At 36.2% G+C, this 23297-nt stretch overlaps 1 protein-coding gene across 1 annotated transcript in view; it reads right to left on the minus strand.

Moving 5' to 3' along the window:
- Positions 1–23297, minus strand: part of LOC129453464 (uncharacterized) — a 127753-nt gene that overhangs the window by 102857 nt on the left and 1599 nt on the right. The window contains exons 2-4 of the mRNA XM_073862359.1: positions 22585–22905; positions 7898–8224; positions 4883–5185 (exon numbers count right to left, since the gene is read on the minus strand). Coding sequence (XP_073718460.1) covers positions 4883–5185; positions 7898–8224; positions 22585–22905 — 951 coding nt within the window. The remainder of the gene's footprint in view (positions 1–4882; positions 5186–7897; positions 8225–22584; positions 22906–23297) is intronic.

The raw sequence follows: 23297 nt of genomic DNA on the forward strand, positions 1-23297 counted from the left end.
AACTGCTTGACATCTGTGTGGCATGGAGTCAACCAACTTGTGGCACCTCTCAGCTGTTATTCCACTCCATGATTCTTTAACAACATTCCACAATTCATTCACATTTCTTGGTTTTGCTTCAGAAACAGCATTTTTGATATCACCCCACAAGTTCTCAATTGGATTAAGGTCTGGAGATTGGGCTGGCCACTCCATAACATTAATTTTGTTGGTTTGGAACCAAGACTTTGCCCGTTTACTAGTGTGTTTTGGGTCATTGTCTTGTTGAAACAACCATTTCAAGGGCATGTCCTCTTCAGCATAGGGCAACATGACCTCTTCAAGTATTTTAACATATGCAAACTGATCCATGATCCCTGGTATGCGATAAATAGGCCCAACACCATAGTATGAGAAACTAGGGGGTCGTTTCACAAACTGCCTGTGGCCCTTGGACCCAAAAAGAACAATTTTACTCTCATCAGTCCACAAAATGTTCCTCCATTTCTCTTTAGGCCAGTTGATGTGTTCTTTGGCAAATTGCAACCTCTTCTGCACATGCCTTTTTTTAACAGAGGGACTTTGCGGGGGATTCTTGAAAATAGATTAGCTTCACACAGACGTCTTCTAACTGTCACAGTACTTACAGGTAACGCATGGGTGATCCTGGAGGTGATCATTGGCTGAGCCTTTGCCATTCTGGTTATTCTTCTATCCATTTTGATGGTTGTCTTCCGTTTTCTTCCACGTCTCTCTGGTTTTGCTCTCCATTTTAAGGCATTGGAGATCATTTTAGCTGAACAGCCTATCATTTTTCGCACCTCTTTATAGGTTTTCCCCTCTCCAATCAACTTTTTAATCAAAGTACGCTGTTCTTCTGAACAATGTCTTGAACGACCCATTTTCCTCAGCTTTCAAATGCATGTTCAACAAGTGTTGGCTTCATCCTTAAATAGGAGCCACCTGATTCACACCTGTTTCTTCACAAAATTGATGACCTCAGTGATTGAATGCCACACTGCTATTTTTTTGAACACACCCCTTTCAACTAATTCAACTAATTGCCCAATTGCACAGCCTTAAGAGCGTGCATATCATGAATGCTGGGTCTCATTTGTTTTCTGAGAATCTACTGAACCTACTGGTAACTTGTTTGCCACGTAGCAATAAAAAAATATACTAAAAACCTTGATTATTCTGGTTAGTCACATTGTACTGCTATTATTTTGAACAATACTGTACATGGATATCACGTTTTTTGTTATTTGCACCATAATAGTTAATTCTGTGTAACTGGAACCTGTTGTACACAAACGTGGACAGTTACACTGCTATATGTTCAAAGAAAAATATTATGTTATTATATTTTTTTATTTTTTCCAACCCAAAATAGCTGGAAGAAATCTAAAATGCAAGCCAAACCAAAGCTCAGGTCTTAGGAGGTTAAATTTGTACTGGCAGCATGAGCAAAATTCTGCCCCACTGGCTTAAACTAGCAATAAACATTTGCATTGCACTTTGCGCTGCATTACGTCGTGTGTGAGATAGTGGGCTTTTGGCAATATTGCGATTATACTTTGCCTCATGTAAACAAAATATACTTCCATAAAAATAATGCAATTAGGCTCATAATCGCAGCAAGTAAAATCATATTAATATAGGTGCCGTACAGCGTTTTTATTTTTTAATTGCAGTATAACGAAATACATACATAAGAGTGTGTTTGTGATTTAACATAAGTAAATTAAAATAGTGGAAAGTATATAGAAGTTCATCATTTGTTCTCTGCATTGGGCTGTGTGTGAATAAGCACAATTATTAGCCAATAATCAGAAAATAAAAATTTAAATATAAACAAGAGTGAAGAGGTTACTGTAGCTCCAGTAATATAAACATCTTACTGCGATTAATTCCTTACTCTGATTTTTGGAATGAATCGCATTATTGGTGTGCATGTAAACTAGTCATTCTTTTGGGCCAGATGTAAATTGTATTGTATGTTGTACAAAGAAGAAGAATATATTTTAAAAATCCAGAAAAACAAGACTTTCCAGGACATAAGCTTTCTTTTATTTTCCAAGTGTTTTCCGTGACTGGAAATTTAGGTACTAACCACTGATCTATATAAATGACTGGATTGCGCATAGAACGCTTAACGTAACAGCGTGAGGTGAAGCCAGTGAAGAGTTCGAGCCGCCATCTTGGTATACCCAACCGACAGAGAGCGTCATTGACTTCCATTCAAAATCATGTTTTAAATTGACCCGCTTTACAGCCTATCAGTCACGCAAGATTACTTTTAGGATATGTGTACGTAAATTAACTGTTAATTCTGGTGTTATTTGCAATGTTTATGTTTTAATCGGGCAGGAAAATGGATTTATAAAAAACCGTTAAGGTGAGTGTGTGTGCTGCATTTTGTTAATGACACGGGTATAAATAAAAACATTTTTGACATTCAGCTACACGGTCAGCGTTATTTCTCTAAATAAGTTTAGGTAACTTGTAAGTTTAGATAACATAATTACAAAACCAGCAAATTATTGCATACACATACGGTACAAAGCATGATTATTTATTTAGATTTCAGAATGACCACGTTTATTGTCATTAATACTAAATATGCTGCGGTATGTCTGCTGATCTGATACTGTAATGAAGACAGTGTTTCCGCTATATACATTCTACAGTGGCGGCCCGCCATGCCTAAAACATCCCCGCCACGCCTGCGGTTGTGGATAGAAGGGATACAGCAATAAAATCTCGCTGGATGACCACTGTTTTATCCTAATCCTTCAACCAAACCCAACTCTAAACAGAAAATTTCACACGATTGTAGGATGTATTTGTATCTCATTTAGCCAGAGCCGCTGTTTTCATCCTAATAATCCTACCTCCAAATCTAATCCTTAACTTTTCGGCATTTGCTGTATCCCTTCTAGACAAAACCCACGGCGGCAGCTCGCAAAAAAGCTACAGAAATGTCCGCCCTGCCAGACTGGCTGTCTTAGAAATAAATTCCTTTCTGGATTCGCGTTGTTAACTCATTTATAAATAAATCTCCTAAAGTATCATAATTTCTTCCGTGGGTTTAGTTTAATGAACAAATAGATTTAAATCAACAGAGGATGATTAAGCTACGTCTCTGTTTTGAGAAATAATAATAAAATAAATAAGCCTATACGAAATATGTTACACTTAAATAATAATTAAATTGACAAAACAAATAAAAAAGTATTTGAGTTTCTGTTTTTTTGTGACGCGCTGACCAAAGCAGCAGAAAGCACGTCATGTTTTTAATGATTTTAAATAAGCACAAAGTTTTCTCCTTATTGTGAGTTTACACAAATAAAAATACATAATTTGAAGTTTCAAATATTGTTTTACTTTTATCTTTATGACTATAAATTTAGGGTAATTTAAGCTGCAAGGTCATCACTCATTTTATGTTCACCGGCGCATATACACGGACGCAGCGCAGGGCTGCGAGAAAAGGCATTATTAAACTTTCGATTTAACATATTACGAGTTTTTTGGACATTCATTTGTAATCACTGTACTCATATTATCAACTTATCTGGTCATTAGTTATTCAGAATATAGGCTATAAGCGCAGTAGCGCGCTGCTGACCGCTCAGCTGTCAATCAATCTTCTGTGCTTTAGATCGACACTCACAAAGTTTCACATTAAATGATATGATATTTGTCCAAAAACAAAAGGCTAAATACTGAATACTACTTATATGCGACTGCAAGACATTAATAGTCGAATCTGTTTGTAAGGAAACTTACATTATTCCCGTGGAAGAGAAGAACGTTGGTAATAGAAACTTGAGGCAGACGGTGAGACTGTTTTATCTGTTTTCAGACGAAACAGCAGGGTCGGGGTACCCGCGTGATTTGATCTAACGGGTGTAATAATAGGCTTTTCGCGTGTCATTTGCGTTGTAGATGCAGGTCGGTACTCAATAGACAAGAGTAAAATGCGGGTCTAACATCCAAGACCAAAATTCGTTTTTAAATGGCCCCGTGCTTTGTGTTTAAGATCTGTCTGAAGACCGTTAAAGGTTTCTATTCAACTGCGCGATTTGCGGTGTGACCGGCTCGGGGTCTTTATGGTCCTGGTGTGAAATAAAATTGCTGCTGATGGATGTTCGGTCAATCACAGCGGTGCGGATTATCAAACAGGACTGTGCGTGAGTTTGCAACAGCACTGTAACGCTAAACACGAGCAGAACTTGCAATGCACACTACATTAAAACTACAATGAAATATCCGAACTACGTACGTAGCAATGTAACGTTTTTAATAAAATACATTTTAGATCAAACATAGAAAAGCAATATGCTATAAATATAAGGAAAAGTAAATGACAGCATGAAAATGATAAAAAATAGATGTTAGTTTACTGTAGCCTGTATTCTACTTTAAAAAAAATAATGTACATTTATAATCATCATGGGCGCCCCCTGCCGCCACAGCTGAAAAAAATCCTAGAGGAAACACCAATGTATAATAACTGATTAAAAACTAAAATGTACAACTTTCAGCAAATAACTATGTACATGCTTAGGACGTTTGTGTTGTAATAATGTACAGGGTAATTTCAGATATAAAAACGAAGACTAGTAAAGTGATGTTTTATCATTAAAATCTGACCGCGTCCATTGATTTAATAGAATGTTTGGGTATACCAACATGGCGGCACGGTGGCTTCACAGTTGTGACGTCATGCACAATCCAGTCATTTATATAGATCAGTGGTACTAACTAGGAAACCCTGTGTGTGTTTAACATGTTATATCAGTGTAAAAGTGTTCAATGTAGAAATGTTAATAATGCTCTGATATAAATGAGTTCTGATCCAAATTCTTGATTATACTAAAAGACGAAAGTTACTCACCACTGACATTAACTCTGAATCTCCTCTGAATGGTTCGTCTTCTGCTGCTCATCTTCAGTTCATAATCTCCAGCATCTTCATTTGTGATTTTTGTGATGGTGAGATCTCCAGTCTGATCATTCAGCGTCAGTCCTTCTCTGAATCGCTTATCTAGAGTGAACTTTTTATTCTGTTTATTTACTTCAGCAATCCTGTCATCACACCCAAAGTTCAACAGTATCTTACCATAGGTTTTAATGTCAGGAACATCAGTGTATATTGTGAGAGGATCACCCTTCATCACTGACACTGACTTCACTTCACCTGTATTAAACACAGAGATTAAACAATTATAACACTGTCAGTCATTTTAATATAATCATTAACTGAGATTACTGATATATAATACACCCCATTTAAAACTTTACTGCTTAATATCTAGTAATTAATATCTAATGCTTAAAGGAACACGCCCAGATTTTGGGAATTTAGCTTATTCAGCGTATCCCCCAGAGTTAGATAAGTCCATACATACCTTTCTCATCTCCGTGCGTGCTGTAACTCTGTCTGACGCAGCCCCCGCTAGCTTAGCTTAGCACAAAGACTGAAAGTGAATGGCTCCATCTTGCAAACAGCTCCCAATAAGTGACAAAATAACGGAAATATTTTCCTGTTTATGTGTTGTGATTTGTATAGTAACACCGTGTACAAATAACAAGGTCATATGAGACACAGCCATCTTTTAACAGTATACATACTGGGAACTATATTTTCAGAAGGCGAAGCACTTGACCAAACTCTCTGCTCCTCACCAGGGGGCTTCTTGGGTGCTGTGAGCAAATCACTCTGCCCAGTAGCAGTGCTTCGCCTTCTGAGAATATAGTTCCCATTATATATACTGTTAAAAGATGACTGTGTCTCATATGACCTTGTTATTTGTACACGGTGTGACTATAGAAACCACAACACATAAATAGGAAAATTTTTGCGTTATTTTGTCAATTATTGGGATCAGTTTGCTAGCTGGAGCCATTCACTTGCAGTCTTTGTGCTAAGCTAAGCTAGCGGGGGCTGCGTCAGACAGAGTTACAGCATGCACAGAGATGAGAAAGGTATGTATGGACTTATCTAACTCTGGAGAATACGTTGAATTAGCTAAATTCCCAAAATCTGGGCGTGTTCCTTTAACTCTAGTACACTGAAAAAAATGATTCACTAAATTTAATAAATTTTTTAAGGTAAGTGGTTGCAATCAATTTATTTAAGCTACATTTAAACAAAAAAGATTAGTAAAGTAAAATATAAAACTTTTGTTTAAATGTAGCTTAAATAAATTAATTGCAACCACTTACCTTAAAAAAATTGATTAAATTCAATGAATAATTTTTTTAGGGTATGAAGTTATAAATGTCAAATATCTAACATTGATAAGTTCAGTTTATCTAAGAGCCATTGCAACAGAAACACTGACTCACTGCACTTTTAATATTTCTGTAACAACTATATTTATATCTTTATTGTGCACTAATTTTCTTTGACAAGAGCAGTAATTGAACTAAAAGACTCAACATCTATAAGCATGTGTTAAACGCACGTCAACGCGCTGTTATGTTCTTTCATAAGTGCATGAGAGGTTACGCATCTTTCGTTGCTACGCAATCATGAGACGTGCTTTCTCTGACAGCGAGAATAAGGAATGCGTGATCAGATTTTTCATCTGCACCTCACGTCAATCATATCATTCAGGGCTCCAGACTAACTTTTTTCCCTAGGAGCACAGTGGCCCCCAACTGAAAATTTTAGGGGCGCAACCAGAAAATTTAGGGGCACATACCGTAAATCAACATGCTAACCAAATATTCACATTTCTACTAACTAATACACTGTATTACTAATAAATGCTTTGATGATAGATAGATTTTAAATTCAGTGTCACATCACAAAAAAGGTCAAATTTACTGGTCGCATATGTGCGACTGGATGTAAAATTTAGTGGCACACTCTCAAATTTTGGTGGCAAAATGCGACCATTTGGTAGCAGTCTGGAGCCCTGTCATTGTCACAATGCGATCAGTTAATCTGGTCGGGACAGAGAAGAGCTGTAAACCGGGCTTACTCAGCTGTTACTCAGCTGCGGAGGGGTTCGTTTAAGTCACAGCTTACATTGACGACACAAGCAAAGATTAGGAGAAACGTGCAAAAGATAAAAGAAGGCTATGTAGGCAACTCCCTCGTCTCAATATTAGTGTATAAGAAGTATATCATCATGTTGATTGCAGTGCTTGCAATGCTATGCAGTTACACATGGAGCAGTTATATTATTTTTATACAGAGATGGTACATAACCAAAACAGTTGCAAAAATGTAGGCTAATAGTTCATAAAAGTATTCAGGAATTGAATATGTTAGTTTAGTGCAAGGTTTTAGTAGAAAAAGTTTAAGAGAAGGTTAACCTACTGTTATAAAATAATGTAAAAAAGTATGTTATTAAGTGGAGAACTTTGCAGCAGTATTTTATTTATTATTCTTTTTTATTTTATATATATTTTGTTTATTATATTTCAATAAAAAGTTAAAAAAAAATGTGTAAAATTGTTAAAAAAAAAGTTTATAGTAATTAACAACCTGCAGTTTAATGTTTGCATTTTTCCCGCACTCTACCGAAAAGGAACCGAACCGCGCCCTCAAAACCAAGGAACGCACCGAACTGTGATTTGTGCATACCGTTACACCACTAGCATATACCGTTATCAAGATACCAACAATTTTCAGTGTATCATGCAGACCTATTACATACAATATAGTAGGTAAAAATCAGTATGCGTAACCAATACTCTTTAATAAACAGAATGCGAAAAATACCTGTATGCTCAAAAGTTTATCAAATTTAGTACATGATGTTAGAATGGTTAGAATTTACCATTTTTATTTATTATATTAAACAGTACATTACTTTTTAAAGTTTACATTAGAATTGTTCAAGGAGTTATAATCATAATAAGATTTGTATTATAGTGTAAGATTTGATTTACTCACCACTGACAGTAACTGTGAATGACTGATGTATGGTATAACTGCTGCTGCTGCTGGTGAGATCTACTTCATAAAGTCCAGAGAGATCCATTTTGATGTTCTTGATTTTAAGAGATCCGGTCTGTACATCCAGCTGCAGTTTGTCTCTGAATCTCTCATCTTTTGATATTTCACTGGCTGATTTATTGAAATGAGCTATACGACTACCTTGAAATCTCCACTGTATCAAATCATATTTCTTGATATCACGATTATCAGCCAGTAGAGTAACAGAATCACCATCCTTTACTGACACTGACTTTAGTTGATCTGATTCTGGGTTACTCACATCTGCAGACACAAACAGAGACAGTTAATTAGTTTTTACTAATTCTTCAAGGATCTAAGGAGTAAGACAAGAGGTTAAACAATCAGTTTGTAGTTTGTTTATGGAGACATTGTAAATCAATAAAATTTGACCCTCAGGTGGGGCTGTTGACATACATTCAACCCCTTAGATCTCTTCAACTCAAATTCTCTCACCCTTAACCTCCCTCTGAGCATTCAGACTTACATAATTTGGTATCTGCTGTAAATATTTGACCTTATGTACATTTTGTTCTGAGATTGCAATTTTATATTCATGTGTGAAATAATTTTAAAGGTCATTTTCGCATTTAGCAGCATGTTGTTTAAAAAGCAAATGCATTTGCAACCATGGGCGTTCTGGTCTGAAAACAAGGTGTTTTCAGGCCGAGGGGCAACCTTAAGATCTCTCTAATGAAGCCAATACGGAAGTGACTTAAACTCCAATTCATCGACTGGCCGCTAGAGGCTTGCTCCAAAAGGGAGTCAATTCCCATAGACTCCCATGTTAAAATGTCCAACTTTACAGTAGAAATTAATGTTTACAGCCTGGTTCAAAAAGTGTGTCTGGTCTATATAGCTAAGTTTGCTCTTCATGACAACTGTGAGGGGGGTAAATTTTTTTGTAACTCCTCCAATTAAATTATGTTAAGCCTTAAACCTCTGCATAATTAAGGGTGTGGCCGCTTGAGTGAGGGATGAACAGCCACTGCTGTCATTAGAGTCATGCTAGGCGGGCGCGGTTTCAGCATCCAGCCACCTGAGCTTCACTCATGTCCCGCCTCTTTACCCATTTTCGGTTTTCTACGAGTGATTCGCGGTGATCCGTGACCAAGATGGCTACGGCAGGCAACGCCTACTTTAAGCTTCAAAAACGATCTTCAGAAACCAATGGTTGACGTCATGGACACTACGTCCATATTTTTTTACGGTCTATGGTTCAGGTGCATTGCTATTTTGATGAAACTAAAATAGCACGTTATATTAGGGCTAGGGTTTAATATTTTCCCGAAAATTAGATCAAATCAAATCCCGGGAAAAGACGACCCATTTCCCGGGAATCCCGAGAAATAGCTGTTTTTTTGTAAGTAATTTATCAATAATATCATTCAAATATGCGTTCCCAACATGTTTTATATTATTTGTATCATTATTAGGGCAAGAAACACAGTTTATGTCCATATCAACAACGTTTTTTTGCAATGATCAATTCTGCTGCGGATCAAGTGAGCTGCGTGCGTGACAGCCTGCCGTAGCGAAATGCCAGGTGGATTGTCTGTGACTTCTGAAAATCTTTAAAATTATAAAACTATAATTTAGAATAACTGAGGAATAATCACTCGAAGTTAAGCAACAATTTCTTTATAAGGGCAGGTATATTTCTCTTTTAAATAAATATAGGCTACAAGTTTTGACTACCCTAAATAAAGCAAACGACCAACACAGAAAAATGCAACTGTGCACGGCAATAATTAAAGAAAGGGCCATGCCTATGAAGACTAAAACTGAATTTAAATAATAATTTAAAAAACTACAACAAAAGCATAAACACAAACAGTAACACTGCCGCAATAGGGCAATTTCGCGCAAAACTGTCACTTACAAGTTAAGCAACAATTTCTTTATTACGGCAGGTATATTTTTATTTTAAACATAAAACAATTTTAACTGAATAAAAGCAAACGACCCACAGAAAAATGCAACTGTGCACGGCAATAATTAAAGACAGGGCCATGTAGACTAAAACTGAATTGAAATGATAATTTAAAAACTAAAACAAAAGCATAAACACAAACAGTAACACTGTCGCAATAGGGCAATTTCGCGCAAAACTGTCACTCACAAGTTAAGCAACAATTTCTTTATTAGGGCAGATATGAAGAGTTTCGTTGCAAAACGAGATAAATCCATTTTTAACATTTTTGTCAAAACATGTTTAATATTATGTTATCATGTTATTATTTTGTTTTATGGTGCTACTTAGCCGTATTTTTTAAGTTATGAAGGTTTAAATCAAAACAAACCAACTGCAGTTGAATTGAAATTAATTGGAATGCTCAACCAAAAAACGTGATTTCTGAACAATTAAAAAAACGGTGGTTATCTCGTTTTGCAACGAAACTCTTCATATATTTTTCTTTTAAACATAAATTTAAACTAAATAAAAGCAAACGACCCACAGAAATGTGCAACTGTGCACGGCAATAATTAAAGACAGGGCCAGGCCTATGTAGACTAAAACTGAATTTAAATAATAATTTAAAAAACTAAAACAAAAGCATAAACACAAACAGTAACACTGTCGCAATAGGGCAATTTCGCACAAAACTGTCACTTACAAGTTAAGCAACAATTTCTTTATTAGGGCAGGTATATTTTTCTTTTAAACATAAAACAATTTTAACTGAATAAAAGTAAACGACCCTCAGAAATGTGTAAATGTGCACGGAAAGATTAAAGACAGAGCCATGCCTACGGTAAAACAGAATTAAAATAATAATTTAAAAACTAAAACAAACGCATAAACAGTAAAACTGCCGCAATAGGGCAATTACAAGCGAAAGTGTCACTCACATTATCAGCATTGCATTTCAAACCATTTTTATTTCTCACCTTGCCCTTCATTTATTTAATTTTTTTGGAAATGTGCTTTTAAAAAGCAGAGAGCGTCGATGGACTCAGGCGGTTTCGTATTTTTGTAACAAATTGGCCGCAAATAGAGAACGCTCTCTCCACCTCCACAGATGTAGCCTGAATAGTGCTAAGAGCATCAAACAGCTGTTGCAGGTGGGTTGGTCTCCTTTTGGTGGCTTCGAAGAGGGAAAACTCTTTGTTTAGAATGCTCATGAAGTCACCGTCTTTCATTTCCTCTGAGGCTGGCTTAGTGGTCATTGAAAAAGCCAGCTGCAAATCTAATCTAGCGCACGTTTATATAAAAAAATATATATATAAATTTCCCGTTTCCCGTCATAACTTTTCCCGGGAATCGGGAAATAGTCTTGATAAGATTTCCCGGGAATCCCGTTTCTCGGGATTAAACCCTAATTAGGGCTGCACGATAAATCGCATGTATTTGTCACGCGCATCTCGTCAGTAATGCCGGTTCCTTGATTAGTATTAAATCGCCATCAGCTGTTTTCAGATGGAGCAGGTTTAACTACACAGAGCCGTAGTTCACTGACAATCGGGGCAATTTTGCATGAATAATCGCGGACGTATCGCCTGCGATATGTATGCGATATGGCCCAGCTTGTCAGGGAACTACGGCTCTGTGCCGTAATGTCGCGCCATCTGAAAACAGCTGATGGCGATTTAATACTAATCAAGGAACCGGCATTACTGATGTGATGTGCGTGGTATCGCACGCGATTTATCGTGCAGCCCTACGTTATATGCGCCTATAAATGAGACAACAATGCGTTTGCTTATCACACACGGATGTATGTTGAGTGGCAAACGTTCAACAAAATGGCTGGTTTTCATAGGGGCTACTGCAAAAATGCCAGTAAAACTGACTATTATCAGCTTAACTCTTTCCCCGCCATTGACGAGATCTCGTCAATCTGCAATACCGCTATTATCCACCAGGTGGCGCTCTTCCGCAACTTATAAAAACCGGAAGTATTGCCCTAGGGCAAATAGCTGTAAGTCCGTGTATGTTTTAAAGATCGCTCTGCATCTGATCTCTATTCAAATTCCTTCACAAAAATGGAATTATATCAGCTTTTTGCTCAAATTAAGCTGTTTTTGATGTAACCTACACATATTTGAGAGGTGATAAAAACAGAACACATGAAGGTAGGATGAAACAGATTTTTTTGTTTGAAAGCAGAGGGTCTGTTCTTTTATTTTATATATTATATGTTTATATATTTAAAAAGGAGCATTTTCTGGAAGGCATTAAACTTTTGTGAAAATCATGAAAAATGCTGGCGGTGAAAGAGTTAAATAAAATTTAGTTAGACTTTTTAGGAGAGGTAGACAATACTTAGTTACATAAGTTACATTTTCCAAGCATCTGTGCTTTATTAGGATGTTTGTATTGGGAAAAATTTTACTTCACTACATTCTAAAGCATAGAATCCTACTGTGTATTCTCTAATATTCACTCTAAAAAACGATTCGTTGGCTGAACAACCATAACTTATGAAAGTAATTGGATTAAACACAAAAAACGTAGTATTTATAACTTTTCAACCTCTACTTAACATATTTTGTATGTGTAACACAAAAATGTAAGTTACCAGGTGAACTTAAATGTATCCAAAAATAAAATGAAAAAACATAAGTAATGCTAACTACTATAACAATTTCATCAAAATAAAGTAAACCTAGCATAACATTTTAAGTAACTATAGAGCCACGTGATTTCCCATGATGCCTTTCCATCCAAAAATTATGACATCTGTCGTAGCCATTTTGTGAAGCACATGCCCTGTAAAAAATCCAACTTCAAAATGTTCTTTTAACAAAAAACAAAGTTTTTCTTGTTGAAGGGCATCAGTTCATTAATTTGTGTTCACTAAATGAAATAAGCATAATCATCCTGCTAACAAATATCATTTGTTGACTGGAGTTTTAAGTTTTTGTCCAATTTGTTTAACAAACTTGCCAAATTGAGTAATCTGAACAAGCAATTAAAAAAAAAAAATGGTCTGAATAGTTCCCAGCAAGCATTGCGACACATTCACTTCTTTGGTTAATATTTACTGAAAAAGATGACTGTTTTAATGTTTGCTGGGTTTATTTATGTTGATATGTTGTTAATGTTAGTTATATGTTGTATTTAGCGTTATTTTGAAAAAAAATGATGTTTGTTCATTGTTACCATGATTGAGAAGTGTGTGCTCAGTGTAGAGGGCAACACAGTGGGTTAGCGCGCATCATTGTTTCCTCACAGCAAAAAGGTCTCTGATTCAAGCAAGAGCTAAGTCATACAAAGACTTTGTTCAGGAGACCTTTCTGTGTACACTCTCGCAGTCCAAAACATGCAGATTAGCTTAATTGGGTATACTAAATTGCTCCAACTTCACTCTAAAATATGTGTTGGATTTACCCAAAATATATATGCACCATTTTTGCAGCACACTTTTTAAGTAATCCCAACTTGGAATAGTTTTACTTAAAATAAACAAGAAAATATGTATCACATGAACTTAAATATTTGAGTTCATCATCATTCTTTACTTAAAAATTTAAGTACATAAAACACAGGTTTTCTTGTTAATTTTAAGTAAAACTATCAAAGTTGGGAATACTCAAAAAGCGCGATGCAAAAATGGTGCATACATACTTCAAGTAAATCCAACACATCATTTTTTAGAGTGTTGCATATTATAATTTAATACCTAATTGCATTAAAATGTAAGTTTTACTTGATTAAAAGTATGTTAATGTACTTAAAGGGATAGTTCACCCAAAAATGAAAATTCTGTCATCATTAAAGGAATAGTCTACTCATTTTCAATATTAAAATATGTTATTACCTTAACAAAGAACTGTTGAATCAGCCCTCTATCATCTGTGTGTGTGCACGTAAGCTCTGGAGCGCGCTGCGACGCTATGATAGCATTTAGCTTAGCCCCATTCATTCAATGGTACCATTTAGAGATAAAGTTAGAAGTGACCAAACACATCAACGTTTTTCCTATTTAAGATGAGTAGTTATACGAGCAAGTTTGGTGGTACAAAATAAAACGTAGTGCTTTTCTAAGCGGATTTAAAAGAGTAACTATATTTTATGGCGTAATAGCACTTTTGGGAGTACTTCGACTCGGCGCAATAACACCCTCCCTCTCCCATTATGAGAGTGAGAAGGGGAGCGGACTTTTCAGGCGAGTCGAAGTACTCCCAAAAGTGCTATTACGCCATAAAATATAGTTACTCTTTTAAATCCGCTTAGAAAAGCGCTACGTTTTATTTTGTACCACCAAACTTGCTCGTATAACTACTCGTTGTTATAAAACGTTGATGTGTTTGGTCACTTCTGGCTTTGTCTCTGGGTGGTGCCATTGAGTGGGTGGGGCTGGGCTGGATGCTGTCGTGGCGTCGCGGCGCGCTCCAGCGCTTGCGTGCACGCGCACAGATGGTGGAGGGATGATTCAACAGTTCTTAGTAGAGGTCTACACGGAAGACCCGAGACCCGAAGACCCGGGACCCGACCCGGGACCCGTACGGGTTCGGGTCTATATTTTAAATGATCAGCCGGGTCCGGGTCGGGTCTCAATCTATTACTTCGGGTCCGGGTCTGTTTAACATTGTGGTAATACCCGAGGTCGATCGGACTCGGAGAACACACACTCACATTTAAATAAAATATTTCTCCAGCAACAAAAACTTAGATGAACTGTCGCATACATTTTTTCTATGACGCTTAAGTTGCGTTAAAAAGTTTATATTTGGTTGCTCTAACCAGGCAGCTAACGCGCATGCGCTCTTGTAATGTTTCTCTGGCTACCAGTCAGGAGCTTCTGCAGTGAGACGCAATGACTTTACCTTTGACAATTGGCTATTTTTTTTAGAAGGCGGGACCAATTCAGCTGTACCGCGCATTTTGCACTGACGTGACTTCTATAATTTTTATAATAATATTATAAATTGACCGTCTTGCTGTTATATCTAAAGTTTTCGCGACTCTGCTAAAAGAGCACAGAGATGATAGCAAAGTAAAGCTAACGAAAGCAGCTATGACACTGAACGAGCAATCGTTATTATAATCCAAATGGGCAAACATTATTAAGCAAGTTGACCCGATACACAACAAAGTGGACTTTTAAAGCTGGAATAAGCATTAAACATTTCAATCGTCAAGAGAGGAATAACATGGATGGAACTTTCTTGGAAATAAGGATTGTGCATCACACACAGTCAGGTACAAGGAGGGAGAAGACTAACTTCTAACGTTATGGGTAAGACAAAAAGTTTAGTTTTCGCTACTTGTTTATTGACTTATTAATAACATTTAGCTAAAGAATATTTGCCGGTCGGGTCTGTGTCTTCCCGGACGGGTTCGGGTCCATATTTTAAATAATAGACGGGTCCGCGTCGGATCCGGGTCCAGCTTTTAAATAATAGACGGGTCTGGGTCGGTTCCGGGTCCAGCTTTCAAATCAACAGACGGGTCCGGGTCGGTTCAGTGTAGCACATTTACGGGTCTGATCGGGTTCGGGTAGGAATTTTTGGACCCGTGTAGACCTCTAGTTCTTAGTTAAGGTAATAACATATTTTAATATTGAAAATGAGTAGACTATTCCTTTAACTCACCCTAATGTTGTTACAAACCTGTATACATTTCTTTGTTCTGATGATATTTTGAGAAATATTTGTAACCAAACTGTTTTTGGACCCCATTCGCTTCCATAGTAGGAAAAAAGAATACTGTGGAAGTGGATGGGGTCCACGAATGCTTTGGTTACAAACATTTCTAAAAATATCTTCCTTTGTGTTCATCAAAACAACAAAATTTATACAGGTTTGAAACAACATGAGTAAACAATGACATTGGGTGAACTATCCCTTTAAATATTAAATGTAAAACAAAAATGTATTATTTATGAAATGTAATAGAGTACAAATTATCATAATATGCTTTGGAATGTATGTTTTCCAAAGAAATACACTGATAAAATACAAATACTGGAAAAAAAACTTTTAAGTAGAAAATAAAAGCTCTGCTTGATAGTGACCCTAGCAACTTATCAACCCACCTGTGGTCTGTGAACGTTGGAATGAACAATCAATTTACTTCTCCTTTGTGTTTTTTGTCAGTCTGTAAAACGATAGCTCAGAATTCTTGTTAATCTGTTAGTACAGTCTATTGCACAACAGCTTTTTCCCATTTAGACGCGTTTTCACCCTGTTTTTCGCTGATTACACACTGTACACCAATTCTGCCACTTTGTCTTTTACCACTCAGTGTGCGTAACTGCAGTCAATTTCGCCAAAGGTGACGTCACGTGCATACTGTCTATACGTCAATCATCAGCTAAGCCAGTGCTTCTCAAATAGTGGGGCGGGACCCCCAGGGGGGGCTTGAAGCGACACCAGGGGGGGCGCGCGAGACCCCAAGGAAAATACTTTTTCGGGAAGTGATTTTTTTTGCACCGTCACTTAAAGACATTACACCCCAATCACGCTGATAAGCCGGTTGAGTTTTTTATTATTATTTATTGATTATATTTAATAAAATTTTTCAGTATCAAATGGTCAAAAAATATTATACTTTAAATAAGAATTTATTTTTTATTTCAGGCAAATTGATGCATTTTTAAGTCTTTTCTGTTACAGACTAAAAACAAGTTATTCTTTGTTGTAAGTTGATTGATATTTCTTTTTTTGTGTTTTCTTTAATGTTAATAAGGATAGAATGTTTTGCAGGTGTGTAATTTTATAGACAAAGGATACTATTTACAGTCGCAGCGGAGAGTTGGGGGGGCACAAAATGTTTACTGTTTCCTAGGGGGGGCGTGACAGAAAATAATTGAGAAGCACTGAGCTAAGCTAACAGCAAGCTAAGCTCCTATCAAATAAAAACACACTAAACAACTATACAAACATAACTTGTTATGTATTTCTGAAGGAGGTGCTTAGAACAAGGAATACAACAGCCGTTTTGAGGACAGTGAAAACAGCGCAATAGAGATAAGTCAATTGCGTCAACAATACCATGTTTTTTACACATGAAACATGAACACATGTTATATTGTCCACTATAAACACAATCAAAGCTTCAAAAACACAGAAAGAAAACGTTCCCTGTGGATTCAGCCATTTGATGCTGGTCTTTTGTCAGGGTTTGGCACCACCAAAAAGACGATATTGTACTGGATTACAAAAAAAGAGTTTAATTTATTACCTGCTTGTTAAATATGAATCATGTGTGCGTGAATTAATTTTATACATAAGACTAATGGTTCCAGAAGTATTTTTTTAATTTTCCTTTTTTATTATTTTGCCAATTTTCTCACCATGCATGAGTTACATTTCAGAATGTCCTTTTTACTATATTTATTTATTTCACATTATTTAACTTTCATAAAAATTGCTTTCATATATTCTCCCCATCATCAGGTATGTAAGGTGTCTTTATCAGGTTGTTGTTTATTATTTGTTGTTTCTGATCCTGGGGGATGTAACCTTTAAAATCTTCTTTCTAACAATGACAATAAAGCTTTATCCATCTACATAGAAAGTCAAGATAAGTGAAACATTAAAGGAGCATTTCACCCGTATAAACATTAATCTTTATTGAAAGTGCGTCATATTTGTAGTCGAAATGTAAAATACATTTCGAATTTTGTGCCTATTTGACAGAGAAAATGGGTGTTGGCCCGCCCAGTGGCCCCCCCAAAACAGAATGAGATTTTTATTTTTTATGAAATTAGATTTTTATATTTAAATAATAATAGTAATATGTATTCATTAAAAGCACTATGTAAAAAATAAAATACATTTGTATAATGTGTTAAATAGAATACAATCTTAACCCCTCCCCTCTCCTTTACCCGCAAAGCAGCGATTACGCGCAGCCGCACTACCATCATGTGATGTGCTTGCACCTGACATCCTGTTCGCTCCTGTTCAGCATTGCATGCATTAAAGAAGTAGAAAGTTGGAGATGAAACTCACAAACTAGTAAGTAAAACTCAGTTAAATAATAGTTATATAAAGCATATTGTTTTAAGCTTAGATAATCACCGTCAGGGTTTAAATTTGGCTGGGGCTGTCCGGGGCTAAACCCCGGCACCAGAGACGTCATGCCCATTCAAACTGACCCTCGGTTTTTGAGCCATCTGGATTTTGCAGGCAACCTTAAAATCAAAGAAGCATCCATTAATCTGTTACTTGTCTTTTAATCTGTTTATTATGCGCAATATTATCAATTCTTTGCTGCATCCTTGTCACTTTTCTGAGATTTTCGCCGTTTTGATCGTATTACATTAATTTATTCTGGCGTCATCAGCATCTGAGCGCACTCACAAGCTTTGCTGTTGCTGCTCCATTTGGCTATCTGAGGAATTAAAACGTCTAAGAAACGCTCACAACATTTCCAAACCCCAGTACAGCAATGTACAGTTAACCTCCTCTTGTGTAGAAAATGTATGGTTTAAAATGTGACTGTCTCAACGTTATATTAGTAGATATTTCTAGATTCATCTTCTTGGTCCAACGGCAAAGTTCATGGGGGCGCGGAATTACACATGCTCACATACGAGGTAACATTTAATGCAAAAGTCCGTTCCTCACATAATTTTATCTAAACATATTTTTTAAATCGTTATTGAAAATTAAAATCAATCACGTGGCTATAGTTTATGTCATTTTCGTTGTTTATGTACTTTATGGATTTAAAATTACATTAATTTCATAAGATAATGCAGTTGTTGTGCAAAATGCATTAATGACACAATTAACGTTAAACAAAACATGCCGTTTCAGATGTAAATATGCCAATATGTCATTATTCCAATTAAATAGTATTTGATATAAAAGTTAGTCAACACTTTTATTTTGGAGGTTTTTTTGCTCAGATTGTTAGAAATGCCATGGAAAAGACTGAAAGCTCTATAATATTTCCGTGAGCTGTGCACACTGTGCCCCCTTAAAAAAAATTGGTGCATGACGCCCCTGCCCAGCACATAGGCTGAAGGTCTCGCTCTACTCTTGCCCGTCTACCCGCTGCGCAATTGGCGAAAACACACGCTTTTCCCTTTAAACGCGTCTTCACGCAAGTTGAAAATATGCAAGTCAAACAAAGACTCAGAACTTCAAGAATGCGCACGCAGCATCATTTGACATTGTAGAGGTTTGTGTGTGTGTGTGTGTGTGTGAGAGAGTGAGAGAGAGAGAGTGAGAGAGAGAGAGAGAGAGAGAGGTAAGATTGGTGCCCACGACGAGAAAACTTAATAGAAGACTAGAAATGTGTTAAGGACTAAAGTATGTCACTCATTTAATTACAGTATGTTAACTGGATAACACTGGATATAACTCATTGTATAGTTTAATAAAATAATGTATTTTAAATACTCAAATCAAACGAGGATCGGTCGATACTCATCTTTGATAGATTAATACTATTCCACCATCTGATCTTTAAATTATTTGCAATTTTTATTTGTCTCTAGTAAATCATATACTAGTAATACTCCAAGTAGCATTAAAAGCAAAGGGAAAACTGTTGACCATTAGATTCAGGCATAATACATTTTTAAATTGTGCCATCCTAAGATTTGTACTGGCCCCTTTGTGCCCCCGCATGAAAACAATCCTGGGGGCGCCACTGTCTGTGCGCCCTGCTTTAGTCTATGGTCACAGCAGCCACAACTACAAGAGGCAGATGAATAAAACACCTCCAGGAGGTTCACAACAAGATTACAATATGCCCGGGATATGTTGTGTTGTTGGATGTAACAACAGTCGTCAGAGAAACCCCGAACTACAATTTTATTCTATTACAAATGAGTTAGATCGGCAGAATAAAGGATTGCCTTCAATCAGAAGTGACCACTAAGTATAACATACATGCTTGCCTAATATTAAATGAATAGGGCTGGGCAAAAAAATAGATTTTTTGATTAATCATTTTTTTAAATGTGGTTGATTCAAAATTGATTCTCAAAGGCAACTTATCGTTTTTTTTTTTTTTTCAAATTTATTTCTGCAAACAATGAACGTAAGATTAACGTTAACGCAATTACTAGTCTTCTTCACTAGATGTCACCCTCTTTTTGGCTTGCGTGATGTTACCAAAGAGCGAGAGGCAAGCCTGTCATTCATTTATTCAGTGCTTAAAATGGCCGTTTCAGGTGCTTCGTCGACGTTGATGCCACCTTCACATAAAAAGTCAGAGGTATGGAAGCATTTTAGATTTCGCAAGCAAGACGATGACAATGTTGTGAATAAGAACAAAGCTATATGCGTGATTTGTAATGCAGAGGTGAAATGCTGTAGTAATATTAAATCTATATCCATTGGGTTCAGTGTTGTATAAAGTACTAGAAAGCATACTAGAAAAAAACTTTGGTAGAAGTGAAAGTTGTCTTTTAAAATATTATTCAAGTAAAAGTCTTAAAGTATCTGATATATACTGTATTTAAGTATCAAAAGTAATTTTCTGATATTTAATGTACTTAAGTATTTGAAGTAAAAGTAAAAAGTTTTTCTTTTAAAGCAAGCGGTTAGAACTTTGATTGTGAACTTTATTGTGGCTTTCTTATAGTAAAGCATATTCAGGGTTCCCATTATCTTCTTAATCTCAATCATCTCAATCGTCTTTTCCAGGACTTTTCAGGCACAATTCTCTTAAGTTCAAAGAGCAAACAGCATATTTTTAGAGCTGACATCAAATAAAAAAGCAGAAATTTCACTTTTGTATGAACTTCAGGTAAAAATGAAAAATACATTATAACTTATTTCTTTCAAAACATGAGCATATTTTTGAAAAAAGTGGAGTATCCCTTTAAGTTAGCTGCTCTACTAAGAAAAAAATGCCAACTCGTTGTGTGGCAATGAAAGCAATGTGACTTTGATCAACAATGCAAGCGTACATTCAATGTATAACATTAGCATAACATTATCCTAAAGCCACTGAGTTTTGAGTTAATTAACATAAAAGGAAATCTCACGTTTGACAAAACGTATAATGCTTTTGAAGACGTGAATACAGTCCTTAACAAATTTCTTTCTAACCTGCCACTGATTAACATAGCAGTTTTTAAAAAATATTTCTCAATCTAACATTAGCCTACCGGAGGGAATATTCGGCCGGCAGTTATGCTATAATGTTACCATAAACAGTTAAGCGTGTTTTTTAGTTCAGAGTTCTCTGTGAATTAAATAAATCCATGGGAAAATCAGCGGTGTAATGTTAACGTTGACGTTTAGACGTTATCACATTAGACAGATAATTATCTAATATGGCTTATGATAACTAAGGTTTAATCACATTGACATTGTGGCTTTACTTAATAACCTACCTTGATGTGATTCTTCAGGTTGGAAGGGGAGTTTTTAAATGACAAAATGTAAGTGATTTTTGGTAGCATAAGAGGCACTTTATTCGGTAATCGGGAATCTTTAATTCCAATGTACAAAAACATTTATTACAAATACGGCAACGGGTGTATAACGTTAGCTTTCTCACCCTGTTCATCATCGGGGTGGTCGATTACGATAACAGGAGGTCCTCCAGTAGGTGTTTCATTGCAGTTACAGTTGTGCTTCCTCTTCATTTGGCAACACTACGCTAAAATAGAGTGTGCGTGAAATAGAGTGTGCAGAGCGTGCGTAATGCAATCTAGAAGCACTGATTCACCAAAACCTCCCTTATTGAGTGTGTGGCGCGTGCATAATGCAATCTAGAAGCACTGATTCGCCAAAACCTTCCTTATTGAGGTCGCACACATTTCTTCAGATTTTATAGTAACGAGTAAGGAATATGCTTAGTGGAAATATATCGGAGTAAAAGTATACATTTTATCTAGAAAATGTAGTGGAGTAAAAGTGAAAGTTGACATAAATTTAAATAGCGAAGTAAAGTAGATACGTGAAATTTCTACTTAAGTACAGTAACGAAGTATTTTTACTTCGTTACATTACAACACTGATTGAGTTGAATCAAGTATGAAAATCGACCCGACAATCGAAAATTGAAACGAGAATCGAATCGCTTTGATAGCTTGTGAATCGAAATCGAATTGATCTAGAACATCTGAATCGATACCCCCAGGCCTATAAATGAATAGTAAAATGTGAAGTAATTCAATAATCAAGTAAACAGTAAATGAGAAAATAATAACAAAGAAACAAATGCAAAAAAAAATGGACAAATAAATATTATATTAAGTTACAGATTGTTTTATGATTAACATGTTACAGCTGTCACTTTAAAAACCTAAAGTAATGGATACATCCTAAACCACTTTTCCCATCGATACCGGTAACCTTTTTATATACATTTATATATGCCAATGGACATTTAATTATGACCATATGTGACCGTCAAAACCTGAAAGATCACAGTTCTGCATGTGCACATTTGTTTCCGTTGAGATGTGGGTGCGTCAGACAGTTATGGGGCGTATAGAGATGAAAGGGTATGTATGGACGTATCAAACTCTGGGGGATACGGTGAATAAGCTAAAATCCCCAGAAGTCAGCGTGTTCCTTTAAACACAAATTAAATTCACAAATTTACAAGAGATCTTCTGACAGTAAGAGAAAAAGACCAAAAGCACAGATTGCTCGGCCCTGTAGAAATATGTAAAGTAGCCGACCATGTTACAATTAACCCTGGGTTAGTTTGTGCCCCACTCAACCCTACTTATTAAAATATCTCCATTACTCACCTTGAACATTGAAACTCTTTCGGATATTCTTAATTCCGACAGTGATCTGTACTTCATAATCTCCAGTGTGTTGAGTTGTGATGTTTGTGATGGTGAGATCTCCAGTCTGATCATTCAGCTGCAGTCTGTCTCGGAATCTCCCGTAAAGAACATCATCATATATTGAGACTTTATTGGCTTCTCTATTGATTTGAGCTATACGTGTTTTTTTATCCCCAACTGTCCATACTACTATCAGATCATCTGCCTGTGTTTCAGTAATATCAGTGTGTAGAGTAACTGAATCTCCCTCATACACTGACACTTCATTTCCAAACACACCTGCAGATACAAACAAAGACAATTACTGAGAGAGAGATACAGAAACTGTGAGAAAAAAGACCACTCCTGTTCAAAATGGTGGGAAAATGAGAATTCTCTGAAAAGCAAAATGTCCGTATTAAAGCACTTCATGATGCTGGGTGGTTGGACATTATATAAATATAGATGTAGTTAGATGTAGATATAACAACAGGCTCCGCGCGAATTATGGGTCCAATCAAAACTTGTAGTTGAGTTTATTGCTATCAGCAAAATATTATATCCGTGTATGAAGTGAAAGCGAAAGTGTTGCAGAAATGTTGATACATTAACTTACCGTTAACAAATAACGAGATAACGAAGAGCAAAGAGATCGTTTTCATGTTGCTGTAGAGTTAATTAAGATGAAATCA

The sequence above is a fragment of the Misgurnus anguillicaudatus genome, chromosome 23 (genome assembly GCF_027580225.2).
Source record: "Misgurnus anguillicaudatus chromosome 23, ASM2758022v2, whole genome shotgun sequence".
Classification (NCBI taxonomy): Eukaryota; Metazoa; Chordata; class Actinopteri; order Cypriniformes; family Cobitidae; genus Misgurnus; species Misgurnus anguillicaudatus.